Here is a 19,138-nt window from a genome sequence, read left to right on the forward strand (position 1 = left end):
ACTGCAGCAAATACGCACCTGTGAGGACCGCCCACTTCCAGAGACTCTCCGCCCACAGCCTGGAGATAGAGACAGGGCGGCACAGACAGACATGGAAGCCCCGGGAGGAGAGACTGTGCAGACAATGTGGAGGATGAGGCCCACTTCCTGCTACACTGCTGCAAATATGCACCTGTGAGGACCGCCCACTTCCAGACACTCCGCCCACAGACTGGAGGTAGAGACAGGGCGGCACAGACAGACATGGAAGCCCCGGGAGGAGAGACTGTGCAGACAATGCGACCAGGAGGTCTTGGAGGATGAGGCCCACTTCCTGCTACACTGCTGCAAATATGCACCTGTGAGGACCGCCCACTTCCAGAGACTCTCCGCCCACAGCCTGGAGATAGAGACAGGGCGACACAGACAGACATGGGAGCCCCGGTAGGAGAGACTGTGCAGACAATGTGACCAGGGGGTCCTGGAGGATGAGGCCCACTTCCTGCTACACTGCAGCAAATTTGCACCTGTGAGGACCGCCCACTTCCAGAGACTCTCCGCCCACATCCAGGATTTTACCTCCACAGATGAGGAGCGGAAACTCTACATCCTACTGGGGGAGGAGGAAACAACCGTGCAAATAGCTGCCCGATATGTCACGGCCTGCCACCAACTGAGAGGAACATGATACCACATGGACTGTATTCCCCCCCAATACCCCCCTATGGACTGTATATCCCAGTCCCCCATGCTGTCCCTTACATCATCCACACACCTATGGACTATATACCCCAACTCCCTATATCCTTCCCTTATTCCCACAAACCCCCCCCCCCCCCCCGCCCATGTTAATGTTTTGTTTTGCTTTGGCAATGCTAAATGTATTTGGTCCTGCCAATAAAGCTTTTTTGGATTTGGATTTGGATTTGGACAGGGGAGACCATGTGCAGGAGACCCTCAGATCTCATACAGACAGGGGGAGACCATGTGCAGGAGACCCTCAGATCTCATACAGACAGGGGGAGACCATGTGCAGGAGACCCTCAGATCTCATACAGACAGGGGGAGACCATGTGCAGGAGACCCTCAGATCTCATACAGACAGGGGGAGACCATGTGCAGGAGACCCTCAGATCTCATACAGACAGGGGAGACCATGTGCAGGAGACCCTCAGATCTCATACAGACAGGGGAGACCATGTGCAGGAGACTCTCAGATCTCATACAGACAGGGGGAGACCATGTGCATGAGACCCTCAGATCTCATACAGACAGGGGAGACCATGTGCAGGAGACTCTCAGATCTCATACAGACAGGGGGAGACCATGTGCATGAGACCCTCAGATCTCATACAGACAGGGGAGACCATGTGCAGGAGACCCTCAGATCTCATACAGACAGGGGAGACCATGTGCAGGAGACCCTCAGATCTCATACAGACAGGGGGAGACCATGTGCAGGAGACCCTCAGATCTCATACAGACAGGGGGAGACCATGTGCAGGAGACCCTCAGATCTCATACAGACAGGGGAGACCATGTGCAGGAGACCCTCAGATCTCATACAGACAGGGGAGAGCATGTGCAGGAGACCCTCAGATCTCACACAGACAGGGGGAGACCATGTGCAGGAGACCCTCAGATCTCATACAGACAGGGGAGACCATGTGCAGGAGACCCTCAGATCTCATACAGACAGGGGAGACCATGTGCAGGAGACCCTCAGATCTCATACATACAAAGGAGACCATGTGCAGGAGACCCTCATATCTCATACAGACAGGGGGAGACCATGTGCAGGAGACCCTCAGATCTCATACAGACAGGGGGAGACCATGTGCAAGGAGACCCTCAGATCTCATACAGACAGGGGGGGACCATGTGCAGGAAACCCTCAGATCTCATACAGACAGGGGGAGACCATGTGCAGGAGACCCTCAGATCTCATACAGACAGGGGGAGACCATGTGCAGGAGACCCTCAGATCTCATACAGACAGGGGAGACCATGTGCAGGAGATCCTCATATCTCATACAGTCAGGGGAGACCATGTGCAGGAGACCCTCAGATCTCATACAGACAGGGGGAGACCATGTGCAGAAGACCCTCAGATCTCATACAGACAGGTGGAGACCATGTGCAGGAGACCCTCAGATCTCATACAGTCAGGGGAGACCATGTGTAGGAGACCCTCAGATCTCATACAGACAGGGGAGACCATGTGCAGGAGACCCTCAGATCTCATACAGACAGGTGGAGACCATGTGCAGGAGACCCTCAGATCTCATACAGACAGGGGAGACCATGTGCAGGAGACCCTCAGATCTCATACAGACAGGGGGAGACCATGTGCAGGAGACCCTCAGACCTCATACAGACAGGGGAGACCATGTGCAGGAGACCCTCAGATCTCATACAGACAGGGGAGACCATGTGCAGGAGACCCTCAGATCTCATACAGTCAGGGGGAGACCATGTGCAGGAAACCCTCAGATCTCATACAGACAGGGGGAGACCATGTGCAGGAGGCCCTCAGATCTCATTCAGACAGGGGAGACCATGTGCATCAGACCCTCAGATCTCATACAGACAGTGGAGACCATGTGCAGGAGACCCTCAGATCTCATACAGACAGGGGGAGACCATGTGCAGGAGACCCTCAGATCTCATACAGACAGGGGGAGACCATGTGCAGGAGACCCTCAGACCTCATACAGACAGGGGAGACCATGTGCAGGAGATCCTCAGATCTCATACAGACAGGGGGAGACCATGTGCAGGAGACCCTCAGATCTCATACAGACAGGGGGAGACCATGTGCAGGAGACCCTCAGATCTCATACAGACAGGGGAGACCATGTGCAGGAGACCCTCAGATCTCATACAGACAGGGGAGACCATGTGCAGGAGACCCTCAGATCAGATCTCATGTAATCTGGTGGAGGACAATACCCTTACATCTTATGGGTTTCCCTAGCCTAGCATAATGATCTTCCTCCAGCCTAGAGCAGAAATCAGGCCTGATCCAATGCAGGATGATTGTAAGAGAAGAAGTTACCCGATGACAATCAGTGGCTGATTCCTTTTTGCAGGTAGATGTCCTTCGAGCCCTTGGAGCAGAAATTGTTAGAACTCCAACAAGCGCTCGCTTTGATTCCCCAGAATCTCATGTCGGTGTGGCCTGGAGGCTGAAGAATGAGATCCCCAATTCCCACATCCTAGACCAGGTACTGTATAGACAGAAACACACAACAGGAGAAGAGGCAGTGATGGGTGGAGGATGAGGTATCTGGAGGTGGCAGTGATGAGGTATCTGGAGGTGGAAGTGATGAGGCATCTGGAGATGGCAGTGATGAGGCATCTGGAGATGGGTGAGGTATCTGGAGGTGGCAGTGATGAGGCATCTGGAGGTGGCAGTGATGAGACATCTGGAGGTCGCAGTGATGAGGCATCTGGAGGTGGCAGTGATGAGGCATCTGGAGGTTGCAGTGATGAGGCATCTGGAGATTGCAGTGATGAGGCATCTGGAGGTGGCAGTGATGAGGCATCTGGAGGTGGCAGTGATGAGGTATCTGGAGGTGGCAGTGATGAGGTATCTGGAGGTGGCAGTGATGAGGCATCTGGTGGTGGCAGTGATGAGGCATCTGGTGGTGGCAGTGATGAGGTATCTGGAGGTGGCAGTGATGGTGTATCTGGAGGTGGCAGTGATGAGGCATCTGGATGTGGCAGTGATGAGGTATCTGGAGATTGCAGTGATGAGGCATCTGGAGGTGGCAGTGATGAGGCATCTGGAGGTGGCAGTGATGAGGCATCTGGAGGTGGGTGAGGCATCTGGAGGTGGCAGTGATGAGGCATCTGGAGGTGGCAGTGATGAGGCATCTGGAGGTGGCAGTGATGAGGCATCTGGAGGGGGCAGTGATGAGGTATCTGGAGGTGGCAGTGATGGGGTATCTGGAGGTGGGTGAGGTATCTGGAGGTGGCAGTGATGAGGCATTTGTAGGTGGCAGTGATGAGGTAACTGGAGGTGGCAGTGATGAGACATCTGGAGGTGGCAGTGATGAGGCATCTGGAGGTGGCAGTGATGAGGCATCTGGAGGTGGCAGTGATGAGGCATCTGGAGGTGGCAGTGATGAGGCATCTGGAGGTGGGTGAGGTATCTGGAGGTGGCAGTGATGAGGCATCTGGAGGTGGCAGTGATGAGGCATTTGTAGGTGGCAGTGATGAGGTAACTGGAGGTGGCAGTGATGAGACATCTGGAGGTGGCAGTGATGAGGCAACTGGAGGTGGCAGTGATGAGGCATCTGGAGGTGGCAGTGATGAGGCATCTGGAGGTGGCAGTGATGAGGCATCTGGAGGTGGCAGTGATGAGGCATCTGGCGGTGGCAGTGATGAGGCATCTGGCGGTGGCAGTGATGAGGCATCTGGCGGTGGCAGTGATGAGGCATCTGGCGGTGGCAGTGATGAGGCATCTGGAGGTGGCAGTGATGAGGTATCTGGAGGTGGCAGTGATGAGGCATCTGGCGGTGGCAGTGATGAGGCATCTGGCGGTGGCAGTGATGAGGCATCTGGCGGTGGCAGTGATGAGGCATCTGGCGGTGGCAGTGATGGGTTATCTGGAGGTGGCAGTGATGAGGCATCTGGAGGTGGCAGTGATGAGGCATCTGGCGGTGGCAGTGATGAGGCATCTGGAGGTGGCAGTGATGAGGCATCTGGAGGTGGCAGTGATGAGGTATCTGGAGGTGGCAGTGATGAGGCATCTGGCGGTGGCAGTGATGAGGCATCTGGCGGTGACAGTGATGAGGCATCTGGCGGTGGCAGTGATGAGGCATCTGGCGGTGGCAGTGATGGGTTATCTGGAGGTGGCAGTGATGAGGCATCTGGAGGTGGCAGTGATGAGGCATCTGGAGGTGGCAGTGATGAGGCATCTGGAGGTGGCAGTGATGAGGCATCTGGAGGTGGCAGTGATGAGGCATCTGGAGGTGGCAGTGATGAGGTATCTGGAGGTGGCAGTGATGAGGCATCTGGCCGTGGCAGTGATGAGGCATCTGGCGGTGGCAGTGATGAGGCATCTGGAGGTGGCAGTGATGAGGCATCTGGCGGTGGCAGTGATGAGGCATCTGGCGGTGGCAGTGATGAGGCATCTGGCGGTGGCAGTGTTGAGGTATCTGGAGGTGGCAGTGATGAGGCATCTGGCGGTGGCAGTGATGAGGCATCTGGCGGTGGCAGTGATGAGGCATCTGGCGGTGGCAGTGTTGGGGTATCTGGAGGTGGCAGTGATGAGGTATCTGGAGGTGGGTGAGGTATCTGGAGGTGGCAGTGATGAGGCATCTGGAGGTGGGTGAGGTATCTGGAGGTGGCAGTGATGAGGCATCTGGAGGTGGGTGAGGTATCTGGAGGTGGCAGTGATGAGGCATCTGGAGGTGGCAGTGTTGAGGTATCTGGAGGTGGCAGTGATGGGGTATCTGGAGGTGGCAGTGATGGGTTATCTGGAGGTGGCAGTGAACAGTCCTCCGGTCACTGTGGCTGTGTTTTCTCCTCTTAGTACCGGAATGCCAGCAATCCTCTGGCTCACTATGACAGCACCGCGGAGGAGATTCTGCAGCAATGTGACGGTGAGTTTAGCTGAAGTAAGATAGAGATTAGGCTGCTGCTGTATGTAAGTATGTTCTATATGTAGTATGTGCTGTGCTATGTACTGTATGTAGTATGTGCTGTAGTATGTAAGTGCTCAATGTAGGGTGTGCTACAAATATGTGTGGTATGTATTATGTGCTATTGTATGTGCTGTAGTATGTATGTGCTCTATGTAGTGTGTGTTGTATGTACAGGGGGATGCTAAAGTTTGGGCAACGTTGTTAATCATCATGATTTTCCTGTATAAATCGTTGGTTGTTACGATAAGAAATGTCGGTTAAATATATCATATAGGAGACACACACAGTGATATTTGAGAAGTGAAATGAAGGTTATTGGATTTACAGAAAGGGTGCAATAATTGTTTAAACAAAATTAGGCAGGTGCATAAATTTGGGCACCACAAAAAAGAAATGAAATCAATATTTAGTAGATCCTTCTTCTGCAGAAATTACAGCCTCTAAACACTTCCTGTAGGTTCCAATGACAGTCTGGATTCTGGGTGAAGGTATTTTGGACCATTCCTCTTTACAAAACATCTCTGGTCATTCAGGTTTGATGGCTTCCGAGCATGGACAGCTCTCTGTAACTCACACCACAGATTTTCAATTATATTCAGGTCTGGGGACTGAGATGGCCATTCCAGAACGTTATACTTGTTCCTCTGCATGAATGCCTTAGTGGATTTTGAGCAGTGTTTAGGGTCGTTGTCTTGTTGAAAGATCCAGCCTCGGTGCAGCTTCAGCTTTGTCACTGATTCCTGGACATTGGTCTCCAGATTCTGCTGATACTGAGTGGAATCCATGCGTCCCTCAACTTTGACAAGATTCCCTGTCCCTGCACTGGCCACACAGCCCTACAGCATGATGGAACCACCACCATATTTTACTGTAGGTAGCAGGTGTTTTTCTTGGAATGCTGTGTTGTTTTTCCTCCATGCATAACGCCCCTTATTATGCCCAAATACCTCAATTTTAGTTTCATCAGTCCACAGCACCTTATTCCAAAATGAAGCAGGCTTGTCCAAATGTGCTTTAGCATACCTCAAGCGGCTCTGTTTGTGCTGTGGGCGGAGAAAAGGCATCACTCTCGCATACAGCCTCTCCTTGTGTAAAGTGCGCCGAATGGTTGAACGGTGCACAGTGACTCCATCTGCAGCAAGATGATGTTGTAGGTCTTTGGTGCTAGTCTGTGGGTTGACTCTGACTGTTCTCACCATTCGTCGCTTCTGTTTATCCGAGATTTTTCTTGCTCCGCCACTTCGAGCCTTAACTTGAACTGAGCCTGTGGTCTTCCATTTCCTCAATATGTTCCTATCTGTGGAAACAGACAGCTGAAATCTCTGAGACAGCTTTCTGTATCCTTCCCCTAAACCATGATGGTGAACAATCTTTGTCTTCAGGTCATTTGAGAGTTGTTTTGAGACCCCCATGTTGCTACTCTGCAGAGAAAATTAAGAGGAGAGAAACTTACAATTGACCCCCTTAAATACTCTTTCTTATAATTGGATGCACCTGTGTATGTAGGTCAGGGGTCACTGCGCTTACCAAGCCAATTTCAGTTCCAATAATTAGTTCTAAAGGGTTTGGAATCAATAAAATTACAAATTTATGCATCTGCCTAATTTTATTTAAACAATTCTTGCGCACTTTCTGTAAATCCAATACACTTCATTTCACTTCTCAAATATCACTGTGTGTGTCTCCTATATGATATATTTACCTGACATTTGCTATCGTAACAACCAACGATTTATACAGGAAAATCATGACAATAAACAAGGTTGCCCAAACTTTCGCATCCCCCTGTAGTATGTGCTATATTATGTGCTGTAGTATTATTATTATTATTATTATTATTATTATTATTATGTGTTATGGTATGTAGTATGTGCTGTGTGTGGTATGTGCCATGGTGTGTGTTGTATGTAGTATGTGCTATATTATGTGCTGCATGTAGTATGTGTTGTATGTAGTATATGCTGTATATAGTATGTAGTATGTGCTGTGTGTAGTATGTGCTATATTATCTGCTGTATGTAGTATATGCTGTATGTAGTATATGCTGTATGTAGTATGTGCCATGGTGTGTGTTGTATGTAGTATGTGTTGTGTAGTATGTAGTATGTGCTGTGTGTAGTATGTGCTGCATGTAGTATGTGCTGTATGTAGTATGTGCTGTGTGTAGTATGTGCTATATTATCTGCTGTATGTAGTATATGCTGTATGTAGTATATGCTGTATGTAGTATGTGCCATGGTGTGTGTTGTATGTAGTATGTGTTGTGTAGTATGTAGTATGTGCTGTGTGTGGTATGTGCTGTATGTAGTATGTGCTGTATGTAGTATGCGCTGTGTGTGGTATGTTCTGTTAGTATGTATTGTATGTAGAATGTGTTGTATAAAGTATGTGCTGTATGTAATTTGTGTTGTATGTGCTGTATGTAGAATGTGCTGTGTGTAGTATGTGCTGTGTGTGGTATGTGCTGTATGTAGTATGTGTTGTGTGTGGTATGCGCTGTGTGTAGTATGTGCTGTGTGTAGTATGTGCTGTGTGTAGTATGCGCTGTGTGTAGAATGCGCTGTGTGTAGTATGTGCTGTATATAGTATGTGCTGTGTGTGGTATGTGCTGTGTGTGGTGTGTGGTATGTGCTGTGTGTGGTATGTGCTGTGTGTGTGGTATGTGCTGTGTGTAGTATGTGCTGTGTATAGTATGTGCTGTATGTAGTATGTGCTGTATGTAGTATGCGCTGTGTGTGGTATGTTCTGTTAGTATGTATTGTATGTAGAATGTTGTATAAAGTATGTGCTGTATGTAATTTGTGTTGTATGTGCTGTATGTAGTATGTGCTGTATGTAGTTTGTGCTGTATGTAGTATGTGCTGTGTGTAGTATGTGCTGTGTGTTGTATGTGCTGTGTGTAGTATGTGTTGTGTGTAGTATGTGCTGTGTGTAGTATGTGCTGTGTGTAGTATGTGCTGTATGTAGTATGTGCTGTGTGTAGTATGTGCTATATTATCTGCTGTATGTAGTATATGCTGTATGTAGTATATGCTGTATGTAGTATGTGCCATGGTGTGTGTTGTATGTAGTATGTGTTGTGTAGTATGTAGTATGTGCTGTGTGTGGTATGTGCTGTATGTAGTATGTGCTGTATGTAGTATGTGCTGTGTGTGGTATGTTCTGTTAGTATGTATTGTATGTAGAATGTGTTGTATAAAGTATGTGCTGTATGTAATTTGTGTTGTATGTGCTGTATGTAGTATGTGCTGTATGTAGTTTGTGCTGTATGTAGTTTATCCTGTATGTAGTATGTGCTGTATGTAGTATGTGCTGTGTGTAGTATGTGCTGTGTGTTGTATGTGCTGTGTGTAGTATGTGTTGTGTGTAGTATGCGCTGTGTGTAGTATGTGCTGTGTGTAGTATGCGCCGTGTCTAGTATGCGCTGTGAGTATAATGCGCTGTGTGTCTAATGTGCTGTGTGTAGTATGTGCTGTGTGTTGTATGCGCTGTGTGTAGTATGTGCTGTGTGTTGTATGCGCTGTGTGTAGTATGTGCTGTGTGTAGTATGTGCTGTGTGTAGTATGTGCTGTGTGTGGTATGTGCTATATTATCTGCTGTATGTAGTACATGCTGTATGTAGTATGTGCCATGGTGTGTGTTGTATGTAGTATGTGTTGTGTAGTATGTGCTATATTATCTGCTGTATGTAGAATGTGCTGTGTGTAGTATGTGCTGTGTGTGGTATGTGCTGTATGTAGTATGTGTTGTGTGTGGTATGTGCTGTGTGTAGTAAGTGCTGTATATAGTATGTGCTGTGTGTGGTATGTGCTGTGTGTGGTGTGTGGTATGTGCTGTGTGTGGTATGTGCTGTGTGTGTGGTATGTGCTGTGTGTAGTATGTGCTGTGTATAGTATGTGCTGTGTGTGGTATGTGCTGTATGTAGTATGTGCTGTGTGTGGTATGTTCTGTTAGTATGTATTGTATGTAGTATGTGTTGTATATGGTATGTGCTGTATGTAATTTGTGTTGTATGTGATGTGTATATAGTGTGTATGTGTTGTATGTGGTATGCACTGTATGTTGTATGTGGTATGCACTGTATGTTGTATGTAGTATGTGCTGTATGTAGTATGTGCTGTATGTAGTATGCGCTGTGTGTTGTATGCGCTGTATGTAGTATGTGCTGTATGTAGTATGCGCTGTGTGTTGTATGCGCTGTGTGTTGTATGCGCTGTGTGTAGTATGTGCTGTATGTAGTATGTGCTGTATGTAGTATGCGCTGTGTGTAGTATGCGCTGTGTGTAGTATGCGCTGTGTGTAGTATGCGCTGTGTGTAGTATGCGCTGTGTGTAGTATGCGCTGTGTGTAGTATGCGCTGTGTGTAGTATGCGCTGTGTGTTGTATGCGCTGTGTGTAGTATGCGCTGTGTGTAGTATGCGCTGTGTGTAGTATGCGCTGTGTGTAGTATGCGCTGTGTGTAGTATGCGCTGTGTGTAGTATGCGCTGTGTGTAGTATGCGCTGTGTGTAGTATGCGCTGTGTGTAGTATGCGCTGTGTGTAGTATGCGCTGTGTGTAGTATGCGCTGTGTGTAGTATGCGCTGTGTGTAGTATGCGCTGTGTGTAGTATGCGCTGTGTGTTGTATGCGCTGTGTGTAGTATGCGCTGTGTGTAGTATGCGCTGTGTGTAGTATGCGCTGTGTGTAGTATGCGCTGTGTGTAGTATGCGCTGTGTGTAGTATGCGCTGTGTGTTGTATGCGCTGTGTGTTGTATGCGCTGTGTGTTGTATGCGCTGTGTGTTGTATGCGCTGTGTGTTGTATGCGCTGTGTGTTGTATGCGCTGTGTGTTGTATGCGCTGTGTGTAGTATGCGCTGTGTGTTGTATGCGCTGTATGTAGTATGCGCTGTATGTAGTATGCGCTGTGTGTAGTATGCGCTGTGTGTTGTATGCGCTGTGTGTTGTATGCGCTGTGTGTAGTATGCGCTGTGTGTAGTATGCGCTGTATGTAGTATGCGCTGTGTGTTGTATGCGCTGTATGTTGTATGCGCTGTATGTAGTATGCGCTGTGTGTAGTATGCGCTGTGTGTAGTATGCGCTGTGTGTAGTATGCGCTGTGTGTAGTATGCGCTGTGTGTAGTATGCGCTGTGTGTAGTATGCGCTGTGTGTTGTATGCGCTGTGTGTTGTATGCGCTGTGTGTTGTATGCGCTGTGTGTTGTATGCGCTGTGTGTTGTATGCGCTGTGTGTAGTATGCGCTGTGTGTTGTATGCGCTGTGTGTAGTATGCGCTGTGTGTAGTATGCGCTGTGTGTAGTATGCGCTGTGTGTAGTATGCGCTGTGTGTAGTATGCGCTGTGTGTAGTATGCGCTGTGTGTAGTATGCGCTGTGTGTAGTATGCGCTGTGTGTAGTATGCGCTGTGTGTAGTATGCGCTGTGTGTTGTATGCGCTGTGTGTAGTATGCGCTGTGTGTTGTATGCGCTGTGTGTTGTATGCGCTGTGTGTTGTATGCGCTGTGTGTTGTATGCGCTGTGTGTTGTATGCGCTGTGTGTAGTATGCGCTGTGTGTAGTATGCGCTGTATGTAGTATGCGCTGTGTGTTGTATGCGCTGTGTGTAGTATGCGCTGTGTGTAGTATGCGCTGTGTGTAGTATGCGCTGTGTGTAGTATGCGCTGTGTGTAGTATGCGCTGTGTGTAGTATGCGCTGTGTGTAGTATGCGCTGTGTGTAGTATGCGCTGTGTGTAGTATGCGCTGTATGTTGTATGCGCTGTATGTAGTATGCGCTGTGTGTAGTATGCGCTGTGTGTAGTATGCGCTGTGTGTAGTATGCGCTGTGTGTAGTATGCGCTGTGTGTAGTATGCGCTGTGTGTAGTATGCGCTGTGTGTAGTATGCGCTGTGTGTAGTATGCGCTGTGTGTAGTATGCGCTGTGTGTAGTATGCGCTGTGTGTAGTATGCGCTGTGTGTAGTATGCGCTGTGTGTAGTATGCGCTGTGTGTAGTATGCGCTGTGTGTAGTATGCGCTGTGTGTTGTATGCGCTGTGTGTTGTATGCGCTGTGTGTTGTATGCGCTGTGTGTTGTATGCGCTGTGTGTTGTATGCGCTGTGTGTTGTATGCGCTGTGTGTTGTATGCGCTGTGTGTAGTATGCGCTGTGTGTTGTATGCGCTGTATGTAGTATGCGCTGTATGTAGTATGCGCTGTGTGTTGTATGCGCTGTGTGTAGTATGCGCTGTGTGTAGTATGCGCTGTGTGTAGTATGCGCTGTGTGTAGTATGCGCTGTGTGTAGTATGTGCTGTATGTAGTATGCGCTGTGTGTTGTATGCGCTGTATGTAGTATGCGCTGTGTAGCAGTATGCGCTGTGTGTTGTATGCGCTGTGTGTTGTATGCGCTGTGTGTTGTATGCGCTGTGTGTTGTATGCGCTGTGTGTTGTATGCGCTGTGTGTTGTATGCGCTGTGTGTTGTATGCGCTGTGTGTAGTATGCGCTGTGTGTTGTATGCGCTGTGTGTAGTATGCGCTGTGTGTAGTATGCGCTGTGTGTAGTATGCGCTGTGTGTAGTATGCGCTGTGTGTAGTATGCGCTGTGTGTTGTATGCGCTGTGTGTTGTATGCGCTGTGTGTTGTATGCGCTGTGTGTAGTATGCGCTGTGTGTAGTATGCGCTGTGTGTAGTATGCGCTGTGTGTAGTATGCGCTGTGTGTTGTATGCGCTGTGTGTAGTATGCGCTGTGTGTAGTATGCGCTGTGTGTTGTATGCGCTGTGTGTTGTATGCGCTGTGTGTTGTATGCGCTGTGTGTAGTATGCGCTGTGTGTAGTATGCGCTGTGTGTAGTATGCGCTGTGTGTAGTATGCGCTGTGTGTAGTATGTGCTGTGTGTAGTATGCGCTGTGTGTAGTATGCGCTGTGTGTAGTATGCGCTGTGTGTAGTATGCGCTGTGTGTAGTATGCGCTGTGTGTTGTATGCGCTGTGTGTAGTATGCGCTGTGTGTTGTATGCGCTGTGTGTTGTATGCGCTGTGTGTTGTATGCGCTGTGTGTAGTATGCGCTGTGTGTAGTATGTGCTGTGTGTAGTATGTGCTGTGTGTAGTATGCGCTGTGTGTAGTATGCGCTGTGTGTAGTATGCGCTGTGTGTAGTATGCGCTGTGTGTAGTATGCGCTGTGTGTTGTATGTGCTGTGTGTAGTATGTGTTGTGTGTAGTATGTGCTGTGTGTAGTATGTGCTGTGTGTAGTATGTGCTGTATGTAGTATGTGCTGTGTGTGGTATGTGCTATATTATCTGCTGTATGTAGTACATGCTGTATGTAGTATGTGCCATGGTGTGTGTTGTATGTAGTATGTGTTGTGTAGTATGTGCTATATTATCTGCTGTATGTAGAATGTGCTGTGTGTAGTATGTGCTGTGTGTGGTATGTGCTGTATGTAGTATGTGTTGTGTGTGGTATGTGCTGTGTGTAGTATGTGCTGTATATAGTATGTGCTGTGTGTGGTATGTGCTGTGTGTGGTGTGTGGTATGTGCTGTGTGTGGTATGTGCTGTGTGTGTGGTATGTGCTGTGTGTAGTATGTGCTGTGTATAGTATGTGCTGTGTGTGGTATGTGCTGTATGTAGTATGTGCTGTGTGTGGTATGTTCTGTTAGTATGTATTGTATGTAGTATGTGTTGTATATGGTATGTGCTGTATGTAATTTGTGTTGTATGTGATGTGTATATAGTGTGTATGTGTTGTATGTGGTATGCACTGTATGTTGTATGTGGTATGTGCTGTATGTAGTATGTGCTGTATGTAGTATGCGCTGTGTGTTGTATGCGCTGTATGTAGTATGTGCTGTATGTAGTATGCGCTGTGTGTTGTATGCGCTGTGTGTTGTATGCGCTGTGTGTAGTATGTGCTGTATGTAGTATGTGCTGTATGTAGTATGCGCTGTGTGTTGTATGCGCTGTGTGTAGTATGCGCTGTGTGTAGTATGCGCTGTGTGTAGTATGCGCTGTGTGTAGTATGCGCTGTGTGTAGTATGCGCTGTGTGTAGTATGCGCTGTGTGTAGTATGCGCTGTGTGTAGTATGCGCTGTGTGTAGTATGCGCTGTGTGTAGTATGCGCTGTGTGTAGTATGCGCTGTTGTATGTTGTATGTGATGTGTATATAGTGTGTATGTGTTGTATGTGGTATGCACTGTATGTTGTATGTGGTATGTGCTGTATGTAGTATGTGCTGTATGTAGTATGCGCTGTGTGTTGTATGCGCTGTATGTAGTATGTGCTGTATGTAGTATGCGCTGTGTGTTGTATGCGCTGTGTGTTGTATGCGCTGTGTGTAGTATGTGCTGTATGTAGTATGTGCTGTATGTAGTATGCGCTGTGTGTTGTATGCGCTGTGTGTAGTATGCGCTGTGTGTAGTATGCGCTGTGTGTAGTATGCGCTGTGTGTAGTATGCGCTGTGTGTAGTATGCGCTGTGTGTAGTATGCGCTGTGTGTAGTATGCGCTGTGTGTAGTATGCGCTGTGTGTAGTATGCGCTGTGTGTAGTATGCGCTGTGTGTAGTATGCGCTGTGTGTAGTATGCGCTGTGTGTAGTATGCGCTGTGTGTAGTATGCGCTGTGTGTAGTATGCGCTGTGTGTAGTATGCGCTGTGTGTTGTATGCGCTGTGTGTAGTATGCGCTGTGTGTAGTATGCGCTGTGTGTAGTATGCGCTGTGTGTAGTATGCGCTGTGTGTAGTATGCGCTGTGTGTAGTATGCGCTGTGTGTAGTATGCGCTGTGTGTAGTATGCGCTGTGTGTTGTATGCGCTGTGTGTTGTATGCGCTGTGTGTTGTATGCGCTGTGTGTTGTATGCGCTGTGTGTTGTATGCACAGCGCATACTACACACAGCGCATACTACACACAGCGCATACAACACACAGCGCATACTACATACAGCGCATACTACATACAGCGCATACAACACACAGCGCATACAACACACAGCGCATACAACACACAGCGCATACAACACACAGCGCATACAACACACAGCGCATACAACACACAGCGCATACAACACACAGCGCATACAACACACAGCGCATACAACACACAGCGCATACAACACACAGCGCATACAACACACAGCGTGTTGTATGCGCTGTGTGTTGTATGCGCTGTGTGTTGTATGCGCTGTGTGTTGTATGCGCTGTGTGTTGTATGCGCTGTATGTAGTATGCGCTGTGTGTTGTATGCGCTGTATGTAGTATGCGCTGTATGTAGTATGCGCTGTATGTAGTATGCGCTGTGTGTTGTATGCGCTGTGTGTAGTATGCGCTGTGTGTAGTATGCGCTGTATGTAGTATGCGCTGTGTGTAGTATGGGCTGTATGTAGTATGTGCTGTATGTAGTATGCGCTGTGTGTTGTATGCGCTGTATGTAGTATACGCTGTGTGTAGTATGCGCTGTGTGTAGTATGTGCTGTATGTAGTATGCGCTGTGTGTTGTATGCGCTGTGTGTTGTATGCGCTGTGTGTAGTATGCGCTGTGTGTAGTATGCGCTGTATGTTGTATGCGCTGTATGTAGTATGCGCTGTGTGTTGTATGCGCTGTGTGTTGTATGCGCTGTGTGTTGTATGCGCTGTGTGTTGTATGCGCTGTGTGTTGTATGCGCTGTGTGTTGTATGCGCTGTGTGTTGTATGCGCTGTGTGTTGTATGCGCTGTGTGTAGTATGCGCTGTGTGTTGTATGCGCTGTGTGTAGTATGCGCTGTGTGTAGTATGCGCTGTGTGTAGTATGCGCTGTGTGTAGTATGCGCTGTGTGTAGTATGCGCTGTGTGTTGTATGCGCTGTGTGTTGTATGCGCTGTGTGTAGTATGCGCTGTGTGTAGTATGCGCTGTGTGTAGTATGCGCTGTGTGTAGTATGCGCTGTGTGTAGTATGCGCTGTGTGTTGTATGCGCTGTGTGTAGTATGCGCTGTGTGTAGTATGCGCTGTGTGTAGTATGCGCTGTGTGTAGTATGCGCTGTGTGTAGTATGCGCTGTGTGTTGTATGCGCTGTGTGTTGTATGCGCTGTGTGTTGTATGCGCTGTGTGTTGTATGCGCTGTGTGTTGTATGCGCTGTGTGTTGTATGCGCTGTGTGTTGTATGCGCTGTGTGTTGTATGCGCCGTGTGTTGTATGCGCCGTGTGTTGTATGCGCTGTGTGTTGTATGCGCCGTGTGTAGTATGCGCCGTGTGTAGTATGTGCTGTGTGTAGTATGTGCTGTGTGTAGTATGCGCTGTGTGTAGTATGCGCTGTGTGTAGTATGCGCTGTGTGTAGTATGCGCTGTGTGTAGTATGTGCTGTATGTAGTATGTGCTGTATATATATAATACACTGATTATGCGCTCCTCATTAATCTTTCAATATGTACAGCACTCAATATACTCTTGTTGGATCGCTGCGCTAAAAGGGTGTGTATACCCTCCTCAAATCAATCTATGTGCATAAACAGCGGAGCGCTCAACAACATAAAACCATAAAAAAAGGGGGTTTGTATTAAAAGTTCATTAGTCCCTCCAACATAGGGCAAAAGTCCTTCACTGCAGGTCACTTTTATGTTTCCACCAATTCTCATACACTTCAATACTTCATCATATATCACCAGTATGCGCTCACCAGAGAAAGTGGCCAATCAATAAAGATCAGCAAGACACGTGTTTGGCCCAGCCAGTTAGTTTCTCCCCTCTCCGTTGGCAATCTTCTTGTACTCATAAAACATGCGGGAAGATAAACTTCAATAGTGTAATACTGTTATGACAAATAGAACATCTGATATCCACCAGTGCTCCCCTCCTAACCAACACTGTCACCCAGCGTGCCTCCACCACTCAGGTAAATGAGCCTCTAAACCAGATTGTATGGCCGACCCCTCACAGACCAGCAAACAAGCGTATATGTTATGGACCTCTGTCTCCAATGCCAGGGACTCTAAGACTCAAACAACGCTTGACATAGCATAACTCCGTTTATTAACGATAATATTTAAAAAGTAGTGCACTCACATGTGTTTCCATAAAATCTGCGCATATAAAAAGATATCTTTCCCCTCGAGGATTCAGCGTCTCACCGGCTCTCCAGGCCACTCCCTACTAGTTTCGTCATCCGACTCATCAGGGGCTTGGCCATTCGGAGCCGGCAGACGCTATAAGTTGCCACCCCCTGATCACATGGTCCCTTGTTTCAGTTGGCGTCATTCGCCGATTCTCTAAGCGTGAGATCTAACCTGTCTTCTCATTGGATCCTATTCTGTCTAATGGGTCGCACGGGAACTACACTACCCATAACTCCGCGCGGCCCATCCCCAGTCTCCATAGCCACCCGCTTTAAACTACACTCCCCAGGATGCAACGGGTTTACAATGGGATCCAATGATACATTACAGACCACCGTTACAGCGTCTGTATAGGGCGGACTACAACGCTCAGCCCTACTACAGGTTGTAAACCCAATAAAACATAATAAAAAATTAAAACTAAATAACTTAATAACAATTAATAATATAAATCAGCCAAAGATTAGATAATAAAAACTATTACCAGACAGGAGGGATTGGGTAATATTGAGCTACCCCATATAATTAATAGCGACGTCACTCCTAGCAATTCCCTTGGCTCACCAACATCACATAGGATACATAACCATAAAATGTATAGATTAGCAAAATCACCCCAACATAGTTGCTGGCCAACCAACGGTATATGCATTGATCATTTGCAAAGACATTTAACACTATATGCTCAATATGTGCTATTGAATGTTCAACACATATCGTTTAAAGAGACATTTGTCAAAACACATATTTTCAATCCATCTACATTGTTGGCATCCCCCTCCCAAGTTACTCAATATGCCACCCACTTCCCAGCGGGCTCTCAGGAAAGAACTATCTCACCACATATGAACAATTATGCGTTTCTGCCTGATCAGACATTCCCCCCACCAATCATAACGCCTGAAGGTGCGTGACAAGAACACCACTCCATAGGGTACGTGACCCTTGATACACGTGATTATACACAGCCATCCTCCAGTGGTCATATTTTGACCATACCCCCTAAATACATTAAATTTTAACACAGAACATCAGTCATTAGTTATAAAACAGTTGATGTCCAGTTCCACGTTCAATCCTCCTGGTGCTAATGTTTTGAGATTATAGATCCATCGTGTTTCCAGCTTAGAAATCTCCCTAATTTTGTGACATCCCCTCCACCTTGTGGTGAGTTTTTGAATGCCACAAAATTTCAAAAAACCAGGATTCCTCCCATGACACTCCAAAAAGTGCTTAGAGACACAATGTCCCACAAAACGTCTAGCGATGTTGTTGATGTGTTCCCCAACTCTTTTTTTCAAAGTTCTTTTGGTTCTGCCCACATATTGCAGCCCACACGGGCACCACAACAAATATACCACGTGCGAGCTGCTGCAGTGGATGAACTCCCTTATTTTGTACCCCTTGCCTGTTTGTGTAGATATAACCTCCTGTGTTCTCACCCCTTGTGCTCTTTCACATGTTACACATTGACAACATGGGAAAAACCCGCTGTTCCCCCACATGTCAGTTTTGTTGTTAATAACAGGGCCATCTACATATGTCTTTACTAATTGCTGTTGTAAGTTCCTTGCTCGTCTATAAATAAATTTAGGTCTATCAGGAAGGACCTTGCCCAAAATAGGGTCATTTTTCAAAAGCCCCCAGTGTTTTTTTTATAAATACTCTCCACTTGTTTAAACTGTGAATTGAAATCCATCATTATAGCGTATTCGAAAGCATTAGATCTGCTGTCTCTCTTTTTGTCCTTTAGTAAAGTGTCCCTTTTTGTTAACATGACATCATTTGCCACTGTTTCAAGATACCGACGATCATAACCTTTCTCTGAGAACCTATCTATAAGTTTCTCAGCCTGCATGAGATAGTCAACTTCAAACGTACAATTTCTGCGTATACGGCTTAGCTGGCCTTTTGGAATATTTTTCATCCATTGCGGATGATGACAACTTTGGGTTGGGATATATGAGTTCCTGTCTGTTTTTTTGAAATAAGTTTTTGTACCCAAACAGCCTTCCCTATTCATAATGATCACATCCAAAAAATCTATCTCTACACGATTATATTTCATCGTTAGTTCAATCCCCAAGTTATTAGTATTTAGCCACTGTCCATACTGTATTAATTGTTGCTCCGTCCCCTCCCATATCCAAAACAGATCATCAATAACCCTTTGCCAGTTTCTCACTTGTGAACTCTCCTGCAAATTTAAAATTTCCCTTTCCCATTGGTCCATAAAAATATTTGCCACGCTCGGAGCGAATTTTGCCCCCATAGCGCATCCCACAGCCTGTACATAGAAGCAACCCCCAAACCAAAAATAATTATGTGATAGTGAGAACTCAAGGAGTTCCAAAATAAACCTTATTTGTTCGTCCCCCACCATCTTATGTTCTCTTAGTGCTTTTCCAACATATTCCAATGCTCTCTCATGCGGTATGATGGTATATAACGCCGTAACGTC

General features: G+C 47.3%; 1 protein-coding gene across 2 annotated transcripts in view; it reads left to right on the forward strand.

The window, feature by feature from the left end:
* Positions 1 to 19,138, forward strand: part of CBS (cystathionine beta-synthase) — a 138,749-nt gene that overhangs the window by 58,440 nt on the left and 61,171 nt on the right. For both annotated transcript variants that reach the window (XM_068271044.1, XM_068271043.1), the window contains exons 6-7: positions 3,072 to 3,206; positions 5,522 to 5,591. In XM_068271044.1, coding sequence (XP_068127145.1) covers positions 3,072 to 3,206; positions 5,522 to 5,591 — 205 coding nt within the window. The remainder of the gene's footprint in view (positions 1 to 3,071; positions 3,207 to 5,521; positions 5,592 to 19,138) is intronic.

The sequence above is a fragment of the Hyperolius riggenbachi genome, chromosome 2 (genome assembly GCF_040937935.1).
Source record: "Hyperolius riggenbachi isolate aHypRig1 chromosome 2, aHypRig1.pri, whole genome shotgun sequence".
Lineage (NCBI taxonomy): Eukaryota > Metazoa > Chordata > Amphibia > Anura > Hyperoliidae > Hyperolius > Hyperolius riggenbachi.